Below are 22,500 nucleotides of genomic sequence, written 5' to 3' on the forward strand. Positions count from 1 at the left end.
TTCCAATACTTATATTGAAGAAGGCTACAATATGCAAATAGGCCCTCTAATCAATCACAGTGCACACTGTGAGCATTCTGACCAATCACATTGCCAGATAAGTGTTTAAGATTAAAATGAATTACCTGAAGCATTTTCTATACGTCACAAGAAGAACCAATGTTTCACAATCATAGGTGCTGACTGTGGGCAGGGTTTGGGGGGTTTGGGGGGGGCGGTGTGGTAATACTTCTGCAAACCGGATGTGCTGTTTAATGGGCTGGATTACATCAGAACTTTAATGAAATGGGTTTTACACAGTGTTCATGTTCGGACACACATTTTGGGCCGGTTTTAGCTTGTGGTCGGGGCTGCCAGGGTTCAGGGGGTGGCACCGTCACTGCATGACTTTTAAAGAATGCTTATATGATGCAGCAAAATAAAAATGAATGCAGCAAAATGAAAATAACCAACAAGTAAATAACCTATTAATTATAATATTGATATCATAATCATATATTCCCATCATAATTTCTGCTCACCAAAATCAATCATCTCACATTCGATTAGGACATGCCCTATATGTCCAAATGTTTGTGGACGCCCCTTCAAATGAATACATTTAGCTACTTTAACCTGCAGCCATTGCTGACACAGATGTGCAAATGCACACACAGCTTGTCTAGTCCCTGTAGAGAAGAAGTACTGCCAATAGAATAGGACTCTCTGGAGCAGATCATCATCATGACCCTATTGGCTCCATGCTGCCTAATAATGCCAGGCGTGGGCTAGAGGGGTATAAAGCCCCCCAGCATTGAGGAGCTGTGGAGCAGTGGAGGAACTGTGTTCTCTGGAATTATGGTGGAGGAGCATTTTTTTTGTATCAGGTACATTTTGTTTTGTTTATTTTTTTTTTTCCTTTTTGCTTCACCCCCAATTTTTAACCCAAGTCAGTGCCCATGATCACAATACCAGTATTTCATCTCTGTTGTGCAGCTCTGGAAACACCCTGAACTATATAACTCGAGTATGTAGTTAGTATTAGCACCAACAGAATCAGATCCACTGAACCCAGAGAAACAAAACAAAAACAAGCTGGGCGGCTGGGAGGTCCTGGGGAGAGTGCATATGGGGCTGAAGAGATGCTGAAGATGCACAGATGATCAGTTCATGAAGAGTGTGACTGTTCTTTTAAAGAGCCACAACAAAACACCCAGTAAGAGACAGTCTGTCCAATCACAGTAAAGAGAAGGCATACAGTTTTCCCTCCTGTCCAATCAGAGTGGGGAGAAGGAAAGTCCAGGTTTGAGAACTTTGAGACCTTCCAGTCCACCAGAGTAGACGGCGGTTGTGCTCAGATCTTGCGGAAAACCTCGAAGAGTGCTGCCACGGAGTGCATGCGATAAAAGAGGCTCATGGGAAGGGCAAAGTTCAGCACCGTGCTCCAGATGGGGAACCCAAACGACGCCTCCTCCAGGCCATTATCGAACTGCGGCCGACAGCCGAATGCAGGCAGGATCCACAGCTACAAAACAGAAGCAAACGAAAAAAAAAGACAAAGTCAGAGTCCGACTGTGGAACATAGCAATGACGGCCTGCCTCACTGTGTCCTGCTGGACTGGACCGCACTCGTCCAGAAAGAACTGGGCCGCACCAAAGGTGGCAAATCAAGGTTCAGAAAGCAGTGTCATCCAGACAGTTGGAATCCTGAGGTGGATTTTTACTTTTTGGACCTGGATTTGAAACCTCTGGTCACCCTGGACAATAAGGTCAGTCCAGGATTAGGCTTAGTCCCTGTACAGGAAACCGGCCCCTTAACATTTCTTTCTGAATTTGTTGAGGATTTGGTTCTCAGGTGTTTATACACTAAGGAGGTACACTGGTTTCCTGGACACGGACTAAGCTGCTGTGTAGTACAGGAGTAGGTTTAATGCTTGTCCAGGAAATCACCCAACAAACAAAGGTACAGTACAAGGAGGATGGGTCTCACCGAAATGTTGCACATGAACAGGAAGATGGCGATGTTTTTCAGGATCTGTCTCTTCCTGCTGGGCGAGTCCTGAGCTCCGTGTCCAACAGGAAGGGACACGTCTTTGGTCTTCTTGTCGAATGTGGTTTTGTCAGCCTTGCTGCTCTCTGGCACCTCGCGCGGTCTGTCCGAACTCTCAAAGGCATGGTTGACGATGCCGTCATATGGAGGAGCCATGGATGCTGTGACAGAGAAGATCTCGCCGTGGGTGGCGCTGTGGGTGGGGCACTCGCCAGGCTCACGGCGCCTGCGATACAAGGACTCAATGACGAAGAGGTTCTGCACGCACTTCTCCAAGACCAACAGCAGCGCATAGGCCAGATTGCTCCAGCGGTAGGAAGGGTAACTCTGAGCCCCGCCCACTGCTACCACGCTGCACCAGCACAAGAGCCAGGAACCCACAGAAGAACCGAGCAGTAGCTTGGCATCGAGCGTCCGGGCCGGGTTGGGCGTAGTGTCCATGGGCCAGTCCTCCACACGGTAGATCAGAAGCCCTACGGCACCAGCGGCACTCATGGAAGCCAGGATCACAATGCCGAAGCAGTAGAACATGGAGACGGCCGCTTCACGGGCCTCAGCCGACTCCTCCACATGGATGATGTAGATGATCAGCACAGTGATCGAGCTGGCCAGGGCGAGCAGACCCAGCACGGGTCCCAGCAGCAGGCATGAGCCGCCTGATGACCCTCGCTTCTGGTTGGTCTGGTGGTCCAGTTTGCGACCAATGTTCTTCCACATGACAAAGAGGAGCGCCGAGACAAAGATGTGGTATTCGATGTTGAAGGGGCAGAGATAGTACAGGCTGCTGCTGAACATGGAGCAGGCGCTTGTTGTGCAGTTACAGCTGGGCTCCTCTGGATCTGAAAATGAGGACAGGAGAGAAGAAAGAGGGACACTGGTGATGGAGGTGGAACGATAAGGTCAGTATTACAGGAACTGCTTGAGAAATCATCAACACAAGTGCTTCAAATCGATAACCGAACTCAACAGAAAGGTCAGCGTCCCTATGTGAAAAGTAGGTTACTATTGAGGTTAGGGTGAGAAATTCCCAATCCGAACTCCCCACACGATGCTACCAGTGCTGGGAGGGTGAAGGCTAGCCCAGTCTTCCTCCAGGACACCTGAAGAAGCTCCACCACTCTCCCCAAACTGCTACTGTCGTAACGCCTCTGGAGCTCAACGCACTTGGAGGAGAACGCTAAGTGCTAATTCTATGACGCTGAGTGATGGGGGAGAGGGAGGGCTGTCCTAGCCACCCAAAGAGAGAGAGGACATGTATGCCCTCCGGGACTCCTGGGCGCTGACGGATGGCTGTGGCATCACCAGGGATCGAATCAGAACCGTTTTGATAATGGGCCATGTTCATGTCTTTCGTCTGATCTTGGCTCTGTGGTGAGAGTTCTGTCATGGTCTCCTCGTTTGGGCTCTATCCTCTACTCTGCCTGATTCCTCTGTGGCTCTGCGGTTGTCTCACATGTCTTCTGAAACCACAGCTTCAGTAGTTGTCCCTTTATCAGGGTTGGGTTTCGTCTTTTTTTGGCAGGGTTTTGTTGATGTTTTTGTTTCTGTGTTTTTCTGTAACCTCAGTTGCTGGAGGACTAGGTGATGGTCTTGTTTAGCTGTTTGTTTGGAAAGTAGATAGGCCTAACTTTGGTGTAGAGTAAGAGTCGGGACAGTCGAGCTGATGTTCGGGCGGATATGAGTGCAGGGGTCTGCGGAGTATCAGTTACTGTAATGCCAACTACCACCAGGAAATTGTGTTGAAAGGGAGGGGGGATAGGGCAGACTCTGGGGGGCAGAGGGGGGCTGTCCGTGGGGGAAAAAGGGCAAAGGGGCAAGTGTGTGTGTGTGTGCTGGCTGAAACCCTAGCCTGGACCAGAAACGTTGGATTACCTGTACCCACCCCCTCTGCAGGGACCAGTGGAGCAGGCCTCAAGAGGACCATTGTCCAACTTTCCTTACTTTCAATCCAGCAGGGCAGCCCACACAATACCAGCCCCTGTCACACAGCACATGCATGGCTTACCCACGGTGAAGTTGAAATATCCGAGGGCCACGAGCCGTTTCTTGTGGTCGTTCAGAGCGTGTTCTGCCTCAGTCATCACGCCATTACTCCAGAGCAGGAGGTTGGTGAACACAGCATGGATCACACCAAATCTATCAAGCACCATCACACAGATAATCAATAACACACCATACATCACCCTGAGCCTACACTGTGCATCTGTTATAAGTATTGGGACGCCTGTTAATTCTGCTCCTCAATAATATGGTTTATGAAGTTTTCATGGTTCTATACAGTGATTAGAGTACTGGCCTATTGATCACAGGGTTGTGGGTTCAATGCCCAGGTCTGCTAAGTGGCCACTGGAGCAGAGACAGCGTGGCTGGCCTGCACTCTGACCCTGGCTTTCTAAGCTGGGATATGCAATAAGAAGGTTGTTGTATTGTAGAAGTTTTGTGACACTTAAGGTACTTAACTTAGAACCACTGCTTTTACTACAGAACCCTTTTCTAACTGGATGTGTTTCAGTGTTGTAAGACTAGAACTGAGGGAAAATTGGGAGTCGCTACCTTTCAAACGTCTCGTATCTCTTGATGACATCTTTGATGTGAAACCAGAGGAAGTGGACCTGCGAAAACAGAAACATCTGGATTATTCATCATCATCATCTTCATCATCTGCATGTGCAAAACGGAGCTCAGCGTCGAATTGGAAAGACAGTGTTGGTGTGATCCAGGTAATCCATCTGATCCAGGTGATCCATCTGATCCAGGTGATCCATCTGATCCAGCTGATCCAGGTGATCCAGCTGATCTAGGTGATCCAGGTGATCCAGCTGATCTAGGTGATCCAGGTGATCCAGGTGATCCAGCTGATCTAGGCGAGATGCAAACCCCAGTCACAGTGCAGAGCTGTTCACGCTCTGCGGAGTGTGTGGAACAGAGCAGCCCCTGTTCAGAGACCACCCGAACTCCTCGAGCAGCATCAGGAGAGATTAAAAACTCGACTGGATTACTGGCTACAGCATTTCTAAATATCCAGCTACTACTGCGAACGCTTTACTGGCAGCAGCAGATCATTCAAGGCACCTGTGTAGAAACAGCCTGCATGATTTTATAGCTAATAAATGATCAATAAATATGATAAATGATAAAGACGTTGGATACACTGTTGGACAGTGTCGTGTGTGTTGTTGGAGGGTGTATGAGCTCACCTGTGAGATGGTGTGAAGTGCGTGCACCACCGGGTACACCCCGAGTATGGCAGACACACAGGCCTGATACCCCACAAAGCTGCCGATGCGGAAAGCGTCCATGATCAGGGAGAGCAGCGCCAGCATGGTGAGACCACCTGCACACAGAATACCCCCCAACATCAACTCAAACAGGTACTCAGGGCTGAATTTAGGGCCCATCTCGGAGCCACAGAGGAATGTCTGCCCTCTTTAATGTCATAGAATGAGCCACACTTGCTGTAGAGCAGGGCTCTGAACATCACCGACCCCGTTCACCTGTTCACTTCCTGTTCACACCTGCTCACTTCCTGTGATGAGTACCTGGATTATATCCTGATCAGATTTTAGCTGCATGAGTTTACACTGGGTAGTCAAATGTGTGGGTGGGACTAAATATGCTGATTCAGCAATTATTACTGCTGTTGTTTCATGAAGGGAGGGGGTTCTGTTGTACTGGGAGGGGTTTTTGTTGTACTGGGAGGAGTTTCAGCTATATTGGGAGTGGTTTTGGGCTGTACTGGGAGGAGTTAGAGTTGTACTGGGAGGGGTTTTTGTCATAAAGGGAGGGGGTTCTGTTGTACTGGGAGGGGTTTTTGTTGTACTGGGAGGAGTTTCAGCTATATTGGGAGTGGTTTTGGGCTGTACTGGGAGGAGTTAGAGTTGTACTGGGAGGGGTTTTTGTCATAAAGGGAGGGGGTTCTGTTGTACCGGGAGGAGTTAGAGTTGTACTGGGAGGAGTTTCAGCTGTATTGGGAGGATTTGGGTTGTGGGGGTGTTCCCTCTGCTATAACGTGGCTGAGATGTGTCTCAGCGCTCCTGCTGAACTGGTCTGAGTGCTGGGATTAGGGTCTGGTGTAAGTGAGTATTGGGTGAGACACCTGCAGGTTTCTGTGGTTTAATATAATCCTGATCCTCAACACGCATGAAGAGACCAGGTGTAGATGGGGTCATAGAGTCCAGCATTGTACCATTAAGACTTTTCATGCATTAAAATGCCTTCAGTGTTTTTAATGATAATAATTTCAATATACAGGTATAAATATCTAACTGACCGAGGCTGGTGGACTTCCTGTTTCGTCTCTGAACCCATCAGTTAAAGCTGTTGACTCTTTCAAACAGGAGGACATGCTGAGGCGGGTTCCTACCAGGCGCAGCAGAACCGGGATACGAGGCCAGACTGAGATGAAATGAGCACAGAGCCGAGCGGCTCAGGAGGCTTTCACACGGCTTTCCTCCACACACACTCTACTCGCTTCTGAATGCAGATCACCACCGTTTTACCATCTAGCTACACTTAGTCACAGCATTCCATCTGGCAAAAAACAGACATGGAGAAACATGTTGATGGAATCCGGCTTCAGCTGCGGGGACGGGAGACTGGTGATGAGGGACGCATGAATGCAGGAACATCCTCGATTCAAAAACTCCAGAGCAACACAAAGCCAGACTGAGGGACACTGAACCGTACGGCTCAACAACACTGGACTGGCTTCAGGACCGGTCCAGACTTAAACCTCATCTCAAAACCTGACAGAGCTTGAGAGGATCTGCGCCTGTAGAGACGTCTGCTGCATAAGGGGCTTCTGTGCAGAACTGAGTTACGGGTCTCAGCACGTCTGAGCAGGTTCTGATTTGTAAACTGATCTTCACTTTATCGTTACGCAGGTAACAGGTCTGAATACGGAGCTTTCTCATCCTCCTCCTCCTCTTCCTCCCTCCTCTTCTCACATCAGGTTAACCACTGAGATTCTCAACAAAACCATCCTCACCTGACAAACACACAGACTGCCCTGACCTCTGACCTCCCCGCAGAACCACATTCCTCACTCCTGCACTCACTCAGAGCCACAGTAGAACAGGTGCTACACAAGGTTCTTTTAGTGATGCCATAGAACCACCTGGGAAGAACCTTTAAATTGGTAAAGAACCAACCTCAAGCGAAGGTCTTTCGAGCCTTTATTACTATTATTATTATTATTATTATTATTATTATTAGAGTGTGAGTGTGTGTGAGAGTGTGTGAGAGTGTGAGTGTGTGAGTGTGTGTGAGTGTGTGTGTAAGTGTGTGTGTGAGAGTGAGTGTGTGTGAGTGAGTGTGTGTGAGAGTGTGTGAGTGTGTGTGAGAGTGTGTGTGTGAGTGTGTGTGTGAGTGTGTGTGAGAGTGTGTGTGTGAGAGTGTGTGTGTGAGAGTGTGTGTGTGAGAGTGTGAGTGTGTGTGAGTGTGTGTGTGTGTGAGTGTGAGTGTGTGTGAGTGTGAGTGTGTGTGAGTGTGTGTGTGTGAGTGTGTGAGAGTGTGTGTGAGTGTGAGTGTGTGAGTGTGTGTGTGAGTGTGTGAGAGTGTGTGTGAGTGTGTGAGAGTGTGAGTGTGTGTGTGTGAGTGTGTGTGTGTGAGTGTGTGTGTGAGTGTGAGAGTGTGTGAGTGTGTGTGTGTGAGAGTGTGTGTGTGAGTGTGTGTGAGAGTGAGTGTGTGTGTGTGTGAGTGTGTGTGAGTGTGAGTGTGTGAGTGTGTGTGTGAGTGAGTGTGTGTGTGTGAGTGTGTGTGAGAGTGTGAGTGTGTGTGAGTGTGAGTGTGTGTGAGTGTGAGTGTGTGTGAGTGTGTGTGAGTGTGTGGGTGTGTGAATGTGTGGGTGTGTGAATCTGGATGGTGAATCATGACTGAATGAACCGAATATTTCCGTTCCATCAAAGCGTTCACGCGCTCACGCACTTAATTAACTGTTTAATTAACATCCCTCTTTCGACAGAACAGCTAAAGCGCGAGACGGGTGCTCTACCTCGTATCCAGCTGGTAGCCGCGTTCGCGTCCCTCTCCGGTGGCACGCTGCGCCTCCGTTCCCTCCGCACCATGTAGCACACCATCCAAAAGAGCTGGACCAGCATGAGGGCAGTGAGGAAGGCGAGCACGGTCTCCTCGCTCGCGTTAGGGCCCTGGTACGCCAGCGCGAGCATGAGCGAGACCCCCACGAGCAGCAGGTTGATGCCGTACTGCGCGCTCAGCACCTCGCCGCTCTTCTGTGGGTACTTCTTGGCCAAGCTGCCGCGGAGCGCGTGCAGCAGCCTCTTCTCCCTGTCCGAGGAGGACGACGAGGCGGAGGAGGAGGAGGATGAGGAGGCAGAGCTAGGGCAGTACTTGTTGAGGAACATCGCGTCCAAGCTGCTGTGTTCCACCATAGTCCCCCAGGAGCTCCGAGAACAGAGAACACCTCCGTGCGTAAAAGCGCGCGATGGACGGAGCCACTGCGGTCAGAAACGCTGCAGCATCGACACAGCACCCACAGCTCTCTCACACTCGCCCTCGAGTTCGCCTCACCCCCGTGCTAAAAGAGCTTCGGTGCGCGCCCCCGCGCTATGCGCGCCTGTCCCAGGTGTTTCTGACCGAAAGGAAGGCAAGGGAGCTACTATATAGCCCCGTATGTGTGTGTGCGCGCGAGTGTGTGGCCCAGATTAAGCGCGCGTGGATTGGGTTTCTTCCCTCCGCACTTCCACTCGAGCCACCTGTGCGCTCCTGGTGTGCCAAGGATTCCGGCCCCCAGTTTGCGCTTCAAGCGCACCTGCACTGAGCCTGCTGCTTAAGACGCAACCCCCGACGCGCCAGGCGGGGCATGAGGGTGGAGTTACTGTGAGAATGTAGATCCTCCAACCTGAGCGAGTCGTGGAGCGGGCGCGTCTCCAGTGCGTAAAGGCGCACGACGCCTGCCGGTAACGTGAAGGGCTTGGCTGAGCCGCGCGTCCGGGGCCAGGGCAATGAAGCAAGGCTTTCAGGAGGGTTGATGGGAAAGAGGCGGGCAGCGCGGGCTCAGGTTTCACTGGTCACTGTTCCAGACCCACAATGGCCCTTTATAGCAGGTGCCTTTGAGCCACACGCAGCAGCTCCGCGAAAATCAGTGTGTCAGGGTTATGTAATGACGGGCGGGGCAACAGGACAGGTGTGCCATCAGAGTGTCACCACAAATATTAAAGAGCCCGTATCCATATTATTGACCACCCTCTCTTTAACCCTTACAAGACTGATATGCAAACGATCTCTATTCTGATTGGCTACCTTGTTATGTAGCTCATTCAAAAAGTAGCTGTCTGAAACAATCACTTATAACGTCAGTGTGAATGGGCGGGGCTAAGATGCTGCGGGCTGAATGGGTGGATATAATAGAAGCTGCTTTAAATGTAAATTTTGGGTTAAAAACTGGTGTGAGGCTGAACTCTCCGCCCCACTGTAGAGAAACTGACCCCCTCTGATCTCTGTACAGTGGAGGTGAAGGGAAGCAGGCCATGGCCAGGTCGTCATGACTACAACACAGATACAGCCCATAATTTATCTCCTATCCAAACCCACCAGTGCAGCTACACGAGTCTTCTGAGTTTTATATGGAATGATGATGATGATGATGATGATGAAGGTAAAATAGTGAATAGAGAATCTGAACTAATCCAGTTTTCTTTAGGGACTACTTTCTGTAGCCGCACTACACCCTGCAGCATGTATCCCTCCACCATTTTAATGATCTGATTTTAAAAGCAGGTTCTAGAGCCCAACTCTTCTCAGAACTCTGGTAGAACCGTGTCTCAGGCATCAGGCAGCGTCTTCATCACCATTAGGTGAAGAACTTTCTGTGAGGAGCTTTTATTAGAGCTTCAGACGTCTGCTGCCCTTCACCTCCACTGTAGAACCACAGCTCTGACTGGGGGTGGTTATCTAGAACCTCCACTGTAGAACCACAGCTCTGACTGGGGGTATCTAGAACCTCCACTGTAGAACCACAGCTCTGACTGGGGAGGTTATCTAGAACCTCCACTGTAGAACCACAGCTCTGACTGGGGGAGGTTATCTAGAACCTCCACTGTAGAACCACAGCTCTGACTGGGGGAGGTTATCTAGAAACTCCACTGTAGAACCACAGCTCTGACTGGGGGTATCTAGAACCTCCACTGTAGAACCACAGCTCTGACTGGGGAGGTTATCTAGAACCTCCACTGTAGAACCACAGCTCTGACTGGGGAGGTTATCTAGAACCTCCACTGTAGAACCACAACTCTGACGGGGGGTATCTAGAACCTCCACTGTAGAACAGCTCTGACTGGGGAGCTTATCTAGAACCTCCACTGTAGAACTCCAGCTCTGACTGAGGGAGGTTATCTAGAACCTCCACTGTAGAACAGCTCGTTGTTCTTAAAGTTGCCTTATTTGAGTTCTGGGCTCAGCTTATTTAAAGGCAGCCCGTTTCTGACCTGTCTGTTACAGAGTGCAGCACCACAGCTGAAGAGAACATTAGCTGAAGCCTCTCATTAATGATGACCCTCACAGGGTTAAACAAGCACCTCAGTCACAGACGCGAGGAGCAGTGAAGGGGAACAGAGACGGGGAAGACTCACAGAAGAGCCTGTTGTAGCCAACGCACCAGCAGATGATCAGAGAAGATCAGATAAGATCAGAGAAGATCAGAGAAGTCAGTGCGGTTCCGGTTGTTGGCACTGGCTGACCCCCGGGGCCCAACTTTTTCTAAAGCACAATGACCTAACAGGGTCAACTGAGCACACAGCGGCTCACTGTGGGGCTTCAGGACAGTATTCTGTGTTAATGTAGTGGAGCCCACACAGAACAGTGACCCACCATCTCACCTGGACTTCAAAACCAGGCCAACACCTGACAGACAGGTGTGAGCAGGTTTTCGCACCTGTTGGAGGTCTGCTGGTGAAAGAGGGCGGAGCTTCCTGTGGAGGATCAGTTTGCTGCGGTTGGAGCATTGCAGAAATTACACCACTCAAATCTTGCTCAAGTCTCCAAGACCCACCCTCTCCCCAGCAGTACACTGGAGGGTGCGTTCCAGGGTCGGGAGGGGACGGGACAGACGGATACGGTTCTCTTTGATGAGACAGGAGAGGTTGTCACTGTTACAGGACAGAAGTGCAGGCGATGTTACAGAAAAGCCCCTAACCGCCGAGCCTTGAACCGCCGAGCCCCGAACCGCCGAGCCCCGAACCGCCGAGCCCCAAACAACCTGCTAAACCATTAAGACCAGTTATAGCAGCATAAAGCCCATTCTGGTCACCAGTGCAAGGGTTTGAGAGAGGAGGTCTTCTCTTCTTCTGCTCCACTGAGAACTTAGTAGCTGCCTTTTCAAACTACTGCAGCTGTTTGTCTGATTTGGGGACACAGATGTGGAATTCGGGAGAGGGATTCTGGGAAGGCTGAGTTTGGGGATACAGGGTGTGTATTCAGCCATGCTGTGTGAAGGCAGTATTCTGAGGACAGTCTGGATATCATGCAGACGCACTCGCTCATACATCACCCAGGATTACCAGCAGCTTTACAGTTCACATGAAATCTACCACATTATCTCTTCATGTGCAAGAGCCATCCCTGAGTAAGAACACCACACCGTCCTGCACCCCGAGAACCTGAACTGAATTTGATGATCTTCTCTCTGATCTGGGTGGACTGGTCGCCACAGTAAACTTCACAGCCGCAGCTGAGGAGGAGCTCGGAGCATGAACACACAGCAGACGCTGAAAGGAGGGAGAAAATCCACAAACTCTTAAACTGGGAGTGACTTTATTTAAAACAGCTCTGACCACAGGCAGTAAAGGGCTTCAATCAGGTTCTTTAGTGACTGGCTGAGACACATATAAAATAAGTTACTCTGGGTTAAAGGAATGTAGAAACACTGCTGCTACAAAAAACAGTGATATAAAAGAGGGAATCCTGCATTATTCCAGTTATACAGACCGGGCTGGACCGGGCCAGACGGCGATCCAGACTCCGGCACCTCACGGACGCTCTGGAAAAGGAACAGAAAAGCGTATTCAGACCAGACTTTCCATTCAGAGCTGCAGAAAGGTCATCTTCTGTCACCTGAAACCCTGATGACAGTCATGTCAGCATTTCACTGTCTGCGTCCGGAGAAAACACACCCACACGGTTCACACACAGGACACCCCCCAACGACCCAACTCTCCACCTGAGCCTTCTCCTCAGGTGTGTTTGAGGAGAGCACCTGTGTTTTGAGACTCCATGCAGTTTCACACCTAGACAATGTGGTCTGGACAGCTGAACTGAGGAGGGGTGATCTGAGCCACGCTTCACCAGTAAACTGTGATCAATCACAGGATTTCCCCTTAATCTGACATTTCTCCAGATCCCCCTGAAGACTTCACCCAGTTTCTGTACCATAAGTGTGTGTGTGTAAGAGAGAGAGAGGGGGAGAGAGAGAGAGAGAGAGTTCTTGCCTGGCAGACTGCAGGAGTCTCATCCCAGAAGAGAAATGAGCATCACCACTCCCATAAACTGAGTGAAGAGTATCACTGGAGTCAGGAAGGACCACACAGGCCACAGCGCAATGTTAAAACTGCAACACACACACACACACACACACACACACATCAAGCGTTAAGTAACACACTTCAGCACAAATCAGATTTTTCCTTATTGAGACACAGATTAGACATTTAAGCATCATGATGTGGAGGTGCAGTTCCTCAGCCGGGAACATTGTGGAGATGCAGTTCCTCAGCGGGGAACATTGTGGAGATGCAGTTCCTCAGCCGGGAACATTGTGGAGATGCAGTTCCTCAGCGGGGAACATTGTGGAGATGCGGTTCCTCAGCGGGGAACATTGTGGAGATGCGGTTCCTCAGCGGGGAACATTGTGGAGATGCGGTTCCTCAGCGGGGAACATTGTGGAGATGCGGTTCCTCAGCGGGGAACATTGTGGAGATGCAGTTCCTCAGCGGGGAACATTGTGGAGATGCAGTTCCTCAGCGGGGAACATTGTGGAGGTGCAGTTCCTCAGCGGGGAACATTGTGGAGATGCGATTTCTCAGCGGGGAACATTGTGGAGATGCAGTTCCTCAGCGGGGAACATTGTGGAGATGCGGTTCCTCAGCGGGGAACATTGTGGAGATGCGGTTCCTCAGCGGGGAACATTGTGGAGATGCGATTTCTCAGCGGGGAACATTGTGGAGATGCGGCTCCTAAGCGGGGAACATTGAGGAGGTGCGGTTCCCCAGCGGGGAACATTGTGGAGATGCAGTTCCTCAGCGGGGAACATTGTGGAGATGCGATTTCTCAGCGGGGAACATTGTGGAGATGCGGTTCCTCAGCGGGGAACATTGTGGAGATGCGATTTCTCAGCGGGGAACATTGTGGAGATGCGGTTCCTAAGCGGGGATAATTGAGGAGGTGCGGTTCCCCAGCGGGGAATGTCGTACTGTTAGATGTACTGAAGTGCACTGGAACATTTACACAGATTCAGTGTTTGTGGATGTGTGCTTTACTGTGCACCTGCTCTCAGAGAACAGCACATAATGGGACTCTTCTGACGCCATTAATCCATCTTTTCCACCCCTCTCAACCCTGCAGGTGGAGAGAGTTACAGCAGGTATGCAGTGTAATTTCACTAAGATCTAACAAAGGTTCTCAGTGAATAACTTCCACCCTCAGTCACCGTAAATCAAACAGAAACACACTGTGCACACAAACCTCCGCTCCCCTGAGTCGAGTATTTATACAAGAACCTTCAGAACGTTTCACACCAGCTGACATCCTCCTCCAATACCCTCCCTAGAACAGGAAGCCACTGTAAGGGGGGAGGGGGGTCAACTGCAGCTCTGAGCTCCTTCACTCTCATAACCACTCATAACCTCTCTCTGCAAACCCAAGGTCATTAAAGCATAAGTGAATAATAAAGGGCCCACAATGGAGCCCTGAGGTTCTCTGTTCTGATGTAAAAGCATTATAAAATGAGAATAGAGACGTTATGTGAAATAGAGACATTCAAAAGCACAATAAAGCCCATTATATCATCAGAGCTTGTGCTTGAAAAGATCCTGTACTGTCATTGGCACACCCAAGGTCTGAATACCTGCTATGGCTAGGCTAACGCCCTCCACATAAACCAGGAGCTGCATGACGCATTCAGACGTGTGAGACAAGAAAAAAGAAACAGAACAGTGTTATATTTAAACAGCTGACAGGAAACTGCTGAAGTGCTGGGGTGAGGAAAGGACACATTAAATAAACATCAATAAACACATTTATTCAAATATACCTCACTTTGATCTTTTTTAAATAATAGAACAACTATTATATAAACACATCTCACATCTTTTTAATTAGAAATCTTGCCCACTGACCGTAATCTTACTACGGGACAACAGCTTTTACACAAAATAATAATTACAACATCAACAATCATGATCAATATTTCTGTTGCTGCAGCTGTTACAAATACAAGTCACATAAAAATGACCATTTCATGTTTAGAGCCTGTGATCAGTTTTCATCACGACTTCTAAACTTTTAAAACATTTAAACCAACAAAACAACCAACAACACATGAGCGCCCCCCCCTTTTTGTCCTGGTCATTTGTGTGGGTGGTGTGGTGTGTAATACAGACACTGACCTGCAGGAGGCAGCGATGAAGGCTGCAGTGGTGATCGGTGGGACTGCAGGATACTCCTGATCATAGTGTTTGATCCCTTTGAACCACTCCAGATACACGATACAGAAAACCGCCAGACTCACACTCACTCCCAGAAGCACCAGACCAACGTTAAACCACCAACTGCAAAAGAAACACACACACACACGCGCACACATACACAGACACACACACACACACGCACGCACACGCGCGCACACACACGCACACACACGCACACACACGCACACACACGCACACACACGCACACACACACCATAAACAAATTATACCAATAAAAAGACTGGCAGCTACACCTCAAGCTCAGATGTTCTGCAAGTGACAGGCAGCTAATTTGACCTCTGTGGTGATGCGGGGGGGCGACCGTTTATACAACAGCTGTCCTTTAAAGGCCTGATCAGTACTACTCTTCCTCTGCACCTCACTTAACCTCATCATCTTCACCACTGGAGGTTACGGTTAGGGAAAGCAGAGGGGAACTCTTCACATTGGGCTGAACCTCCTGACTGTGTAGGCATAATTAAACAGCAGCTTGTTGGGGTCATTTCCCACTGGCCACCTCCCAGCGTTATGATAGCCCAACACAGCAAGCCAGTTCCTAACCAGACTAATGCAGATCAGTGAAGAACTCGGTTCTGACCTGGTTTGGGTTTCAGACGATTGTGCTTATGAATATCTGGCCTACATGTAGAGACTGCCAACACCAGCCCCAGAGGGCCACGATTTTCCACTGCGTCTGGGTCTCATAGTTTGCACCCAGGAGACAGTGAACACTGCTGTGGAGTGAGCACACACGCTGCCGGCAGCTCTCTAGCTCCACTGAGAGATGAACACTCCTCTCTGTGATGAGCCTTGTTCAACTTGTCTCTCTGATTTGTGTGTGTGTGCGTCTGTGTGTGTAAGGAGGGGGGGGTCCAGGGTTCTAATATCTTACTTCTGTCTTTACAGAAGAACCACGCCTGAAGCTACCATCAGGTTTATAGAAGCCCACTACGTCTCCTTTAAACGAGGAAGAACAGGACATGTGAGGTCCAGCTGTGTCCAACCTGGAGCTACTAAATGAAACCCAGCCAGGCCTGCAGAGTCTACACACACCTCTGCACACAGTCCTGAAACCAGATCACTGAGACCCTCTGAGAGGCTACACTGATCACAGCCAGAGCAGCAGAGTAATAACGAGGCTCAGCAGAGTGAGACCACGCAGGACCTGAGCCAGCTAAACCTGTACTCACTCACACACACACACACACACACACACACACACACACACACAGGTACAGGCTACAGGTAGACACTTTCACTGACCACTGACTTTATGTTTATGTGGGTTTATTCTAATGTTATATAGAGTTAATTACAGGTAGACACTCTCACTGACCACTGACTTTATGTTTATTTGGGTTTATTCTAATGTTATATAGAGTTAATTACAGGTAGACACTCTCACTGACCGCTGACTTTATGTTTATTTGGGTTTATTCTAATGTTATATAGAGTTAATTACAGGTAGACGCTCTCACTGACCACTGACTTTATGTTTATTTGGGTTTATTCTAATGTTATATAGAGTTAATTACAGGTAGACGCTCTCACTGACCACTGACTTTATGTTTATTTGGGTTTATTGTAATGTTATATAGAGTTAATTACAGGTAGACGCTCTCACTGACCACTGACTTTATGTTTATTTGGGTTTATTCTAATGTTATATAGAGTTAATTACAGGTAGACACTCTCACTGACCACTGACTTTATGTTTATGTGGGCTTATTCTAAAGTTATATAGAGTTAATTACAGGTAGACGCTCTCACTGACCACTGACTTTATGTTTATTTGGGTTTATTCTAATGTTATATAGAGTTAATTACAGGTAGACGCTCTCACTGACCACTGACTTTATGTTTATAAGGGTTTATTCTAATGTTATATAGAGTTAAATACAGGTAGACACTCTCACTGACCACTGACTTTATGTTTATGTGGGTTTATTCTAATGTTATATAGAGTTAAATACAGGTAGACACTCTCACTGACCACTGACTTTATGTTTATTTGGGTTTATTCTAATGTTATATAGAGTTAATTACAGGTAGACACTCTCACTGACCACTGACTTTATGTTTATTTGGGTTTATTCTAATGTTATATAGAGTTAATTACAGGTAGACACTCTCACTGACCACTGACTTTATGTTTATGTGGGTTTATTGTAATGTTATATAGAGTTAATTACAGGTAGACGCTCTCACTGACCACTGACTTTATGTTTATGTGGGTTTATTCTAATGTTATATAGAGTTAATTACAGGTAGACTCTCACTGACCACTGACTATGTTTATGTGGGTTTATTCTAATGTTATATAGAGTTAATTACAGGTAGACGCTCTCACTGACCACTGACTATGTTTATGTGGGTTTATTCTAATGTTATATAGAGTTAATTACAGGTAGACACTCTCACTGACCACTGTCTTTATGTTTAGTTTAGTTTATTCTAATGTTATATAGAGTTAAATACAGGTAGACACTCTCACTGACCACTGACTTTATGTATATTTGGGTTTATTCTAATGTTATATAGAGTTAATTACAGGTAGACGTTCTCAGGGTTATATAGAGTCACTGCTGTGATGGACAGTACTGTATAAGCTGGATGTGTCCACTGATGTGAGCTGTCTGTTACAGTGTCTCTCCACTGGCTGCGTGTGATGGAGTGATTACTGAACTCTGGAATTCTGGGATTTTTCCACTTGAACGTGAGTAGCTGAGGGGAACAAAGCACAGTAAAATCATCCGAGACCCAGCCGGCTCTCGCTGCAGATACCTGTGACCTAACACGCAGCGTTCAGTCTGACTGTGAGGAAAGAACCCTGTGCAGCCTGTTTTGGCAGGCCCCCTAGTGGCCACTTCTCTGGCCTAATGGAAAATAACTGTTTTTATTAGTTACAATGTGTTGCAGAGCTTAAAGTGCCAAAACAGCACAGAACTAAATCAATCAATATGATCATCATGGTCATTTCCTGATGAACGGACCAATAGAAACGCTCCAACATGACTAAAATCTTCTACACTGGCTTCCACTGAAAGTTCAGAAGATTCTCCTCCTCCTCTAAAGCTAAGTGTTTCTGAGCGCTGGCAGACCCTCCCCGTCCTCACTGTACAGGAACAGACGAGCTAATCCGGCAGATTAACCCGACTACACCAAAAACAGCTGCACCTCAGATCAGCCAAGACACCACCATCTCCAGGATGCACGCCTACTGTTGTCACTGCGTCAAAGGTTTATAATAAATACTCTACAATTATTATTATTATTATTATGATTTTGATAGTGATTTTGGGATTACTTTACTGTATTTACTGTGTTATATTATTGTGGTTGTTAGCGTTAGTGTTGGTGGTTTTAGTATAGTATTTATTTATTTATTTATTTATTAATATAGTTAACATTTGGTTAAAATCTAATTTCCACAAATTTCCTCTTACTACAAATACAGTCAATCAGTCAAGACCTGCTTGTTGTTCTGGGTTTGTACTGGAGATACAAACACAACTGCTGTTGAGGTGATGTGGGTGCGGAATTAAGACATAGCTTATATTACGGACATGTCTGAGAGTACGCTAACCTGCCCTACCTGTTCCTCACAACGTACAGCAAGTGTGGAGGTAATGCATGAAGAGAGTATTAGAACTGGTCCTCTGAAGAAGAGAGGAGGTGGTGGGCAGTGACACACTAGGCTGTACTGCTCCATCCCATATAAACGGATCTGTAATAAATACCTGAAATCACCTGTAGTAGAACATACCAACCTTTTAATATCACTGTTTTCTAGAATGACAGTGAAGAAGTCCACGTAGTACGTTAAACCCACGGAGGTCAGGATCCAGAAGATGGAGTGTCGGTTAATGCGGGGCAGCGGCTTAGATTCTGCTTCCTTACCTGAAATTACAGAACAGAGACACCTCAGAGTCAGGAGTGTACTGTGAGAACAGAGACACCTCAGAGTCAGGAGTGTACTGTGAATGTGATGGTGGGTCAGGAGTGTACTGTAGATGTGATGGTGGGTCAGTCAGGAGTGTACTGTAGATGTGATGGTGGGTCAGGAGTGTACTGTAGATGTGATGGTGGGTCAGGAGTGTACTGTAGATGTGATGGTGGGTCAGTCAGGAGTGTACTGTAGATGTGATGGTGGGTCAGGAGTGTACTGTAGATGTGATGGTGGGTCAGGAGTGTACTGTAGATGTGATGGTGGGTCAGGAGTGTACTGTAGATGTGATGGTGGGTCAGGAGTGTACTGTAGATGTGATGGTGGGTCAGTCAGGAGTGTACTGTAGATGTGATGGTGGGTCAGGAGTGTACTGTAGATGTGATGGTGGGTCAGTCAGGAGTGTACTGTAGATGTGATGGTGGGTCAGGAGTGTACTGTAGATGTGATGGTGGGTCAGGAGTGTACTGTAGATGTGATGGTGGGTCAGTCAGGAGTGTACTGTAGATGTGATGGTGGGTCAGGAGTGTACTGTAGATGTGATGGTGGGTCAGTCAGGAGTGTACTGTAGATGTGATGGTGGGTCAGGAGTGTACTGTAGATGTGATGGTGGGTCAGGAGTGTACTGTAGATGTGATGGTGGGTCGGTCAGGAGTGTACTGTAGATGTGATGGTCGGTCAGGAGTGTACTGTAGATGTGATGGTAGTAATTGTTTTGGTGAGTCTGATGGGGTTGAGATCTGTGAGTATATACTATATGTAAAGCAGTAAACGCGACATCATAAAATGAATGGTGTGAAAGCAGGCTGTTTGTGCAGCTTGGATTTGGATACAGGATAGAGAGTGAACGCGCCTCACTGCTCTGTTTTTAAAAAGTCTGGCAAACTGCAGTTCTCCATGATGTTGGCCCTTTAACGAGAAGCTGCACATGGAGCAGATCTGCTTTTCTCTGCCAGCATCCATTAGGAAAGATCAGCCACAGGGAGCTGAGAAGATCAGGCCTCTAGCCAGCAGGACAAGTGACCCATGTGACCCCTCAGTCATCCATAGGCCAGCCCAGCCATCCGTACCTATCCCAGCATGGCACCGCAACACAGCCGCTGCTGCTGACAGCTGAGCATGCCCACATCCACACACACAGCTTCATCTGGGTCTACCTGGGCTTTAAAGACTAGTGCAGGTGGTAATGCAGCACTGGGAGCCCTGCCGGGCAGATTACCGGTATAAATAGATCCGGGCAGGTCTGTTCAGGTCTGCTCAGGTCTGCTCTGCTCAGGTCTGCTCTGGTCTGTTCTGGTCTGCTCAGGTCTGTTCTGGTCTGTTCTGGTCTGCTCAGGTCTGTTCTGCTCAGGTCTGTTCTGCTCAGGTCTGCTCAGGTCTGCTCTGGTCTGCTCAGGTCTGTTCTGCTCAGGTCTGCTCTGCTCAGGTCTGTTCTGCTCAGGTCTGCTCTGCTCAGGTCTGTTCTGGTCTGTTCTGGTCTGTTCTGCAGGTCTTCTGGTCTAAAAGTGAGATTATTCAGAAACCCTGTTGTTCTGCCCTGCTGACCCTCTCTCTGACTGCAGCTCACCCCCAGCTCCTCCTCTCCTCCTCTCCTCCTCTCTCCCTGTCTCCCTCTAAAGCCTGGAAAACACGCCGGGCGCTCCCGGAGCACTTACTCTTCTCGTCCTCCTCCGACACGGCCTGTAGGAGCAGCTCGGCGTCTCGTTTAAACCTGTTCCTCAGGGTGAGGATCTCACTGTCCGGCCCCGCAGCCTCCATCTCTCCACAACACAACAACACGCGCCACGCTTCCGGGTAGGCGGAGTGACGTAGGCGCCGACGCGGTGACGTCTTTAAAGCGATAAACTTAAATATATATATATATTATATTATATTGTTTATAATATTATGTATCATATTTTAATAACACAGATTAAAAAGCAACACACGGAATAATTAATCTGTGACTTATTTTTGTATTTACAGTAAAAACAGACTGAGATCAGAGCATTAGCTCCAGCGCTAATCGGTGGGGAAGAAGCTTCCATTACTTGTTAGCTATATTAGTCACAGGTGGTGCTAACTGGTGGACTATGAGTCTCCATTACTTGTTAGCTATATTAGTCACAGGTGGTGCTAACTGGTGGACTATGAGTCTCCATTACTTGTTAGCTATATTAGGCACAGGTGGTGCTAACTGGTGGACTATGAGTCTCCATTACTTGTTAGCTATATTAGTCACAGGTGGTGCTAACTGGTGGACTATGAGTCTCCATTACTTGTTAGCTATATTAGTCACAGGTGGTGCTAACTGGTGGACTATGAGTCTCCATTACTTGTTAGCTATATTAGTCACAGGTGGTGCTAACTGGTGGACTATGAGTCTCCATTACTTGTTAGCTATATTAGTCACAGGTGGTGCTAACTGGTGGACTATGAGTCTCCATTACTTGTTAGCTATATTAGTCACAGGTGGTGCTAACTGGTGGACTATGAGTCTCCATTACTTGTTAGCTATATTAGTCACAGGTGGTGCTAACTGGTGGACTATGAGTCTCCATTACTTGTTAGCTATATTAGTCACAGGTGGTGCTAACTGGTGGACTATGAGTCTCCATTACTTGTTAGCTATATTAGGCACAGGTGGTGCTAACTGGTGGACTATGAGTCTCCATTACTTGTTAGCTATATTAGTCACAGGTGGTGCTAACTGGTGGACTATGAGTCTCCATTACTTGTTAGCTATATTAGTCACAGGTGGTGCTAACTGGTGGACTATGAGTCTCCATTACTTGTTAGCTATATTAGGCACAGGTGGTGCTAACTGGTGGACTATGAGTCTCCATTACTTGTTAGCTATATTAGTCACAGGTGGTGCTAACTGGTGGACTATGAGTCTCCATTACTTGTTAGCTATATTAGGCACAGGTGGTGCTAACTGGTGGACTATGAGTCTCCATTACGTGTTAGCTATATTAGGCACAGGTGGTGCTAACTGGTGGACTATGAGTCTCCATTACTTGTTAGCTATATTAGGCACAGGTGGTGCTAACTGGTGGACTATGAGTCTCCATTACTTGTTAGCTATATTAGTCACAGGTGGTGCTAACTGGTGGACTATGAGTCTCCATTACTTGTTAGCTATATTAGGCACAGGTGGTGCTAACTGGTGGACTATGAGTCTCCATTACTTGTTAGCTATATTAGTCACAGGTGGTGCTAACTGGTGGACTATGAGTCTCCATTACGTGTTAGCTATATTAGTCACAGGTGGTGCTAACTGGTGGACTATGAGTCTCCATTACTTGTTAGCTATATTAGGCACAGGTGGTGCTAACTGGTGGACTATGAGTCTCCATTACTTGTTAGCTATATTAGTCACAGGTGGTGCTAACTGGTGGACTATGAGTCTCCATTACTTGTTAGCTATATTAGGCACAGGTGGTGCTAACTGGTGGACTATGAGTCTCCATTACGTGTTAGCTATATTAGTCACAGGTGGTGCTAACTGGTGGACTATGAGTCTCCATTACGTGTTAGCTATATTAGTCACAGGTGGTGCTAACTGGTGGACTATGAGTCTCCATTACTTGTTAGCTATATTAGGCACAGGTGGTGCTAACTGGTGGACTATGAGTCTCCATTACTTGTTAGCTATATTAGGCACAGGTGGTGCTAACTGGTGGACTATGAGTCTCCATTACTTGTTAGCTATATTAGTCACAGGTGGTGCTAACTGGTGGACTATGAGTCTCCATTACTTGTTAGCTATATTAGTCACAGGTGGTGCTAACTGGTGGACTATGAGTCTCCATTACTTGTTAGCTATATTAGTCACAGGTGGTGCT

At 47.8% G+C, this 22,500-nt stretch overlaps 2 protein-coding genes across 3 annotated transcripts; both read right to left on the minus strand.

The window, feature by feature from the left end:
- Positions 1 to 88: 88 nt before the first annotated feature.
- otop1 (otopetrin 1) lies at positions 89 to 9,746 on the minus strand. Its single transcript, XM_072693371.1, has 6 exons — positions 8,022 to 9,746; positions 5,227 to 5,363; positions 4,583 to 4,641; positions 4,035 to 4,165; positions 1,970 to 2,868; positions 89 to 1,504 (listed from the first exon to the last, which is right to left on the minus strand). The coding sequence occupies exons 1-6, from the start codon at positions 8,416 to 8,418 to the stop codon at positions 1,334 to 1,336; spliced, it is 1,794 nt and encodes a 597-aa protein (XP_072549472.1). The 5' UTR covers positions 8,419 to 9,746; the 3' UTR covers positions 89 to 1,333.
- Positions 9,747 to 11,780: 2,034 nt separating this feature from the next.
- tmem128 (transmembrane protein 128) lies at positions 11,781 to 20,464 on the minus strand. Of its 2 annotated transcripts, XM_072693537.1 has the most exons (5): positions 20,329 to 20,464; positions 18,498 to 18,627; positions 14,647 to 14,808; positions 12,472 to 12,590; positions 11,781 to 12,023 (listed from the first exon to the last, which is right to left on the minus strand). In XM_072693537.1, the coding sequence occupies exons 1-4, from the start codon at positions 20,429 to 20,431 to the stop codon at positions 12,491 to 12,493; spliced, it is 495 nt and encodes a 164-aa protein (XP_072549638.1). In that variant the 5' UTR covers positions 20,432 to 20,464; the 3' UTR covers positions 11,781 to 12,023; positions 12,472 to 12,490. The 2 variants fall into 2 exon arrangements, with proteins under 2 accessions (XP_072549638.1, XP_072549637.1); XM_072693536.1 differs by lacking the exons at positions 11,781 to 12,023; positions 12,472 to 12,590 and adding an exon at positions 12,602 to 13,597.
- Between the last annotated feature and the right edge of the window lie 2,036 nt (positions 20,465 to 22,500).

The sequence above is a fragment of the Salminus brasiliensis genome, chromosome 12 (assembly GCF_030463535.1).
Source record: "Salminus brasiliensis chromosome 12, fSalBra1.hap2, whole genome shotgun sequence".
Lineage (NCBI taxonomy): Eukaryota > Metazoa > Chordata > Actinopteri > Characiformes > Bryconidae > Salminus > Salminus brasiliensis.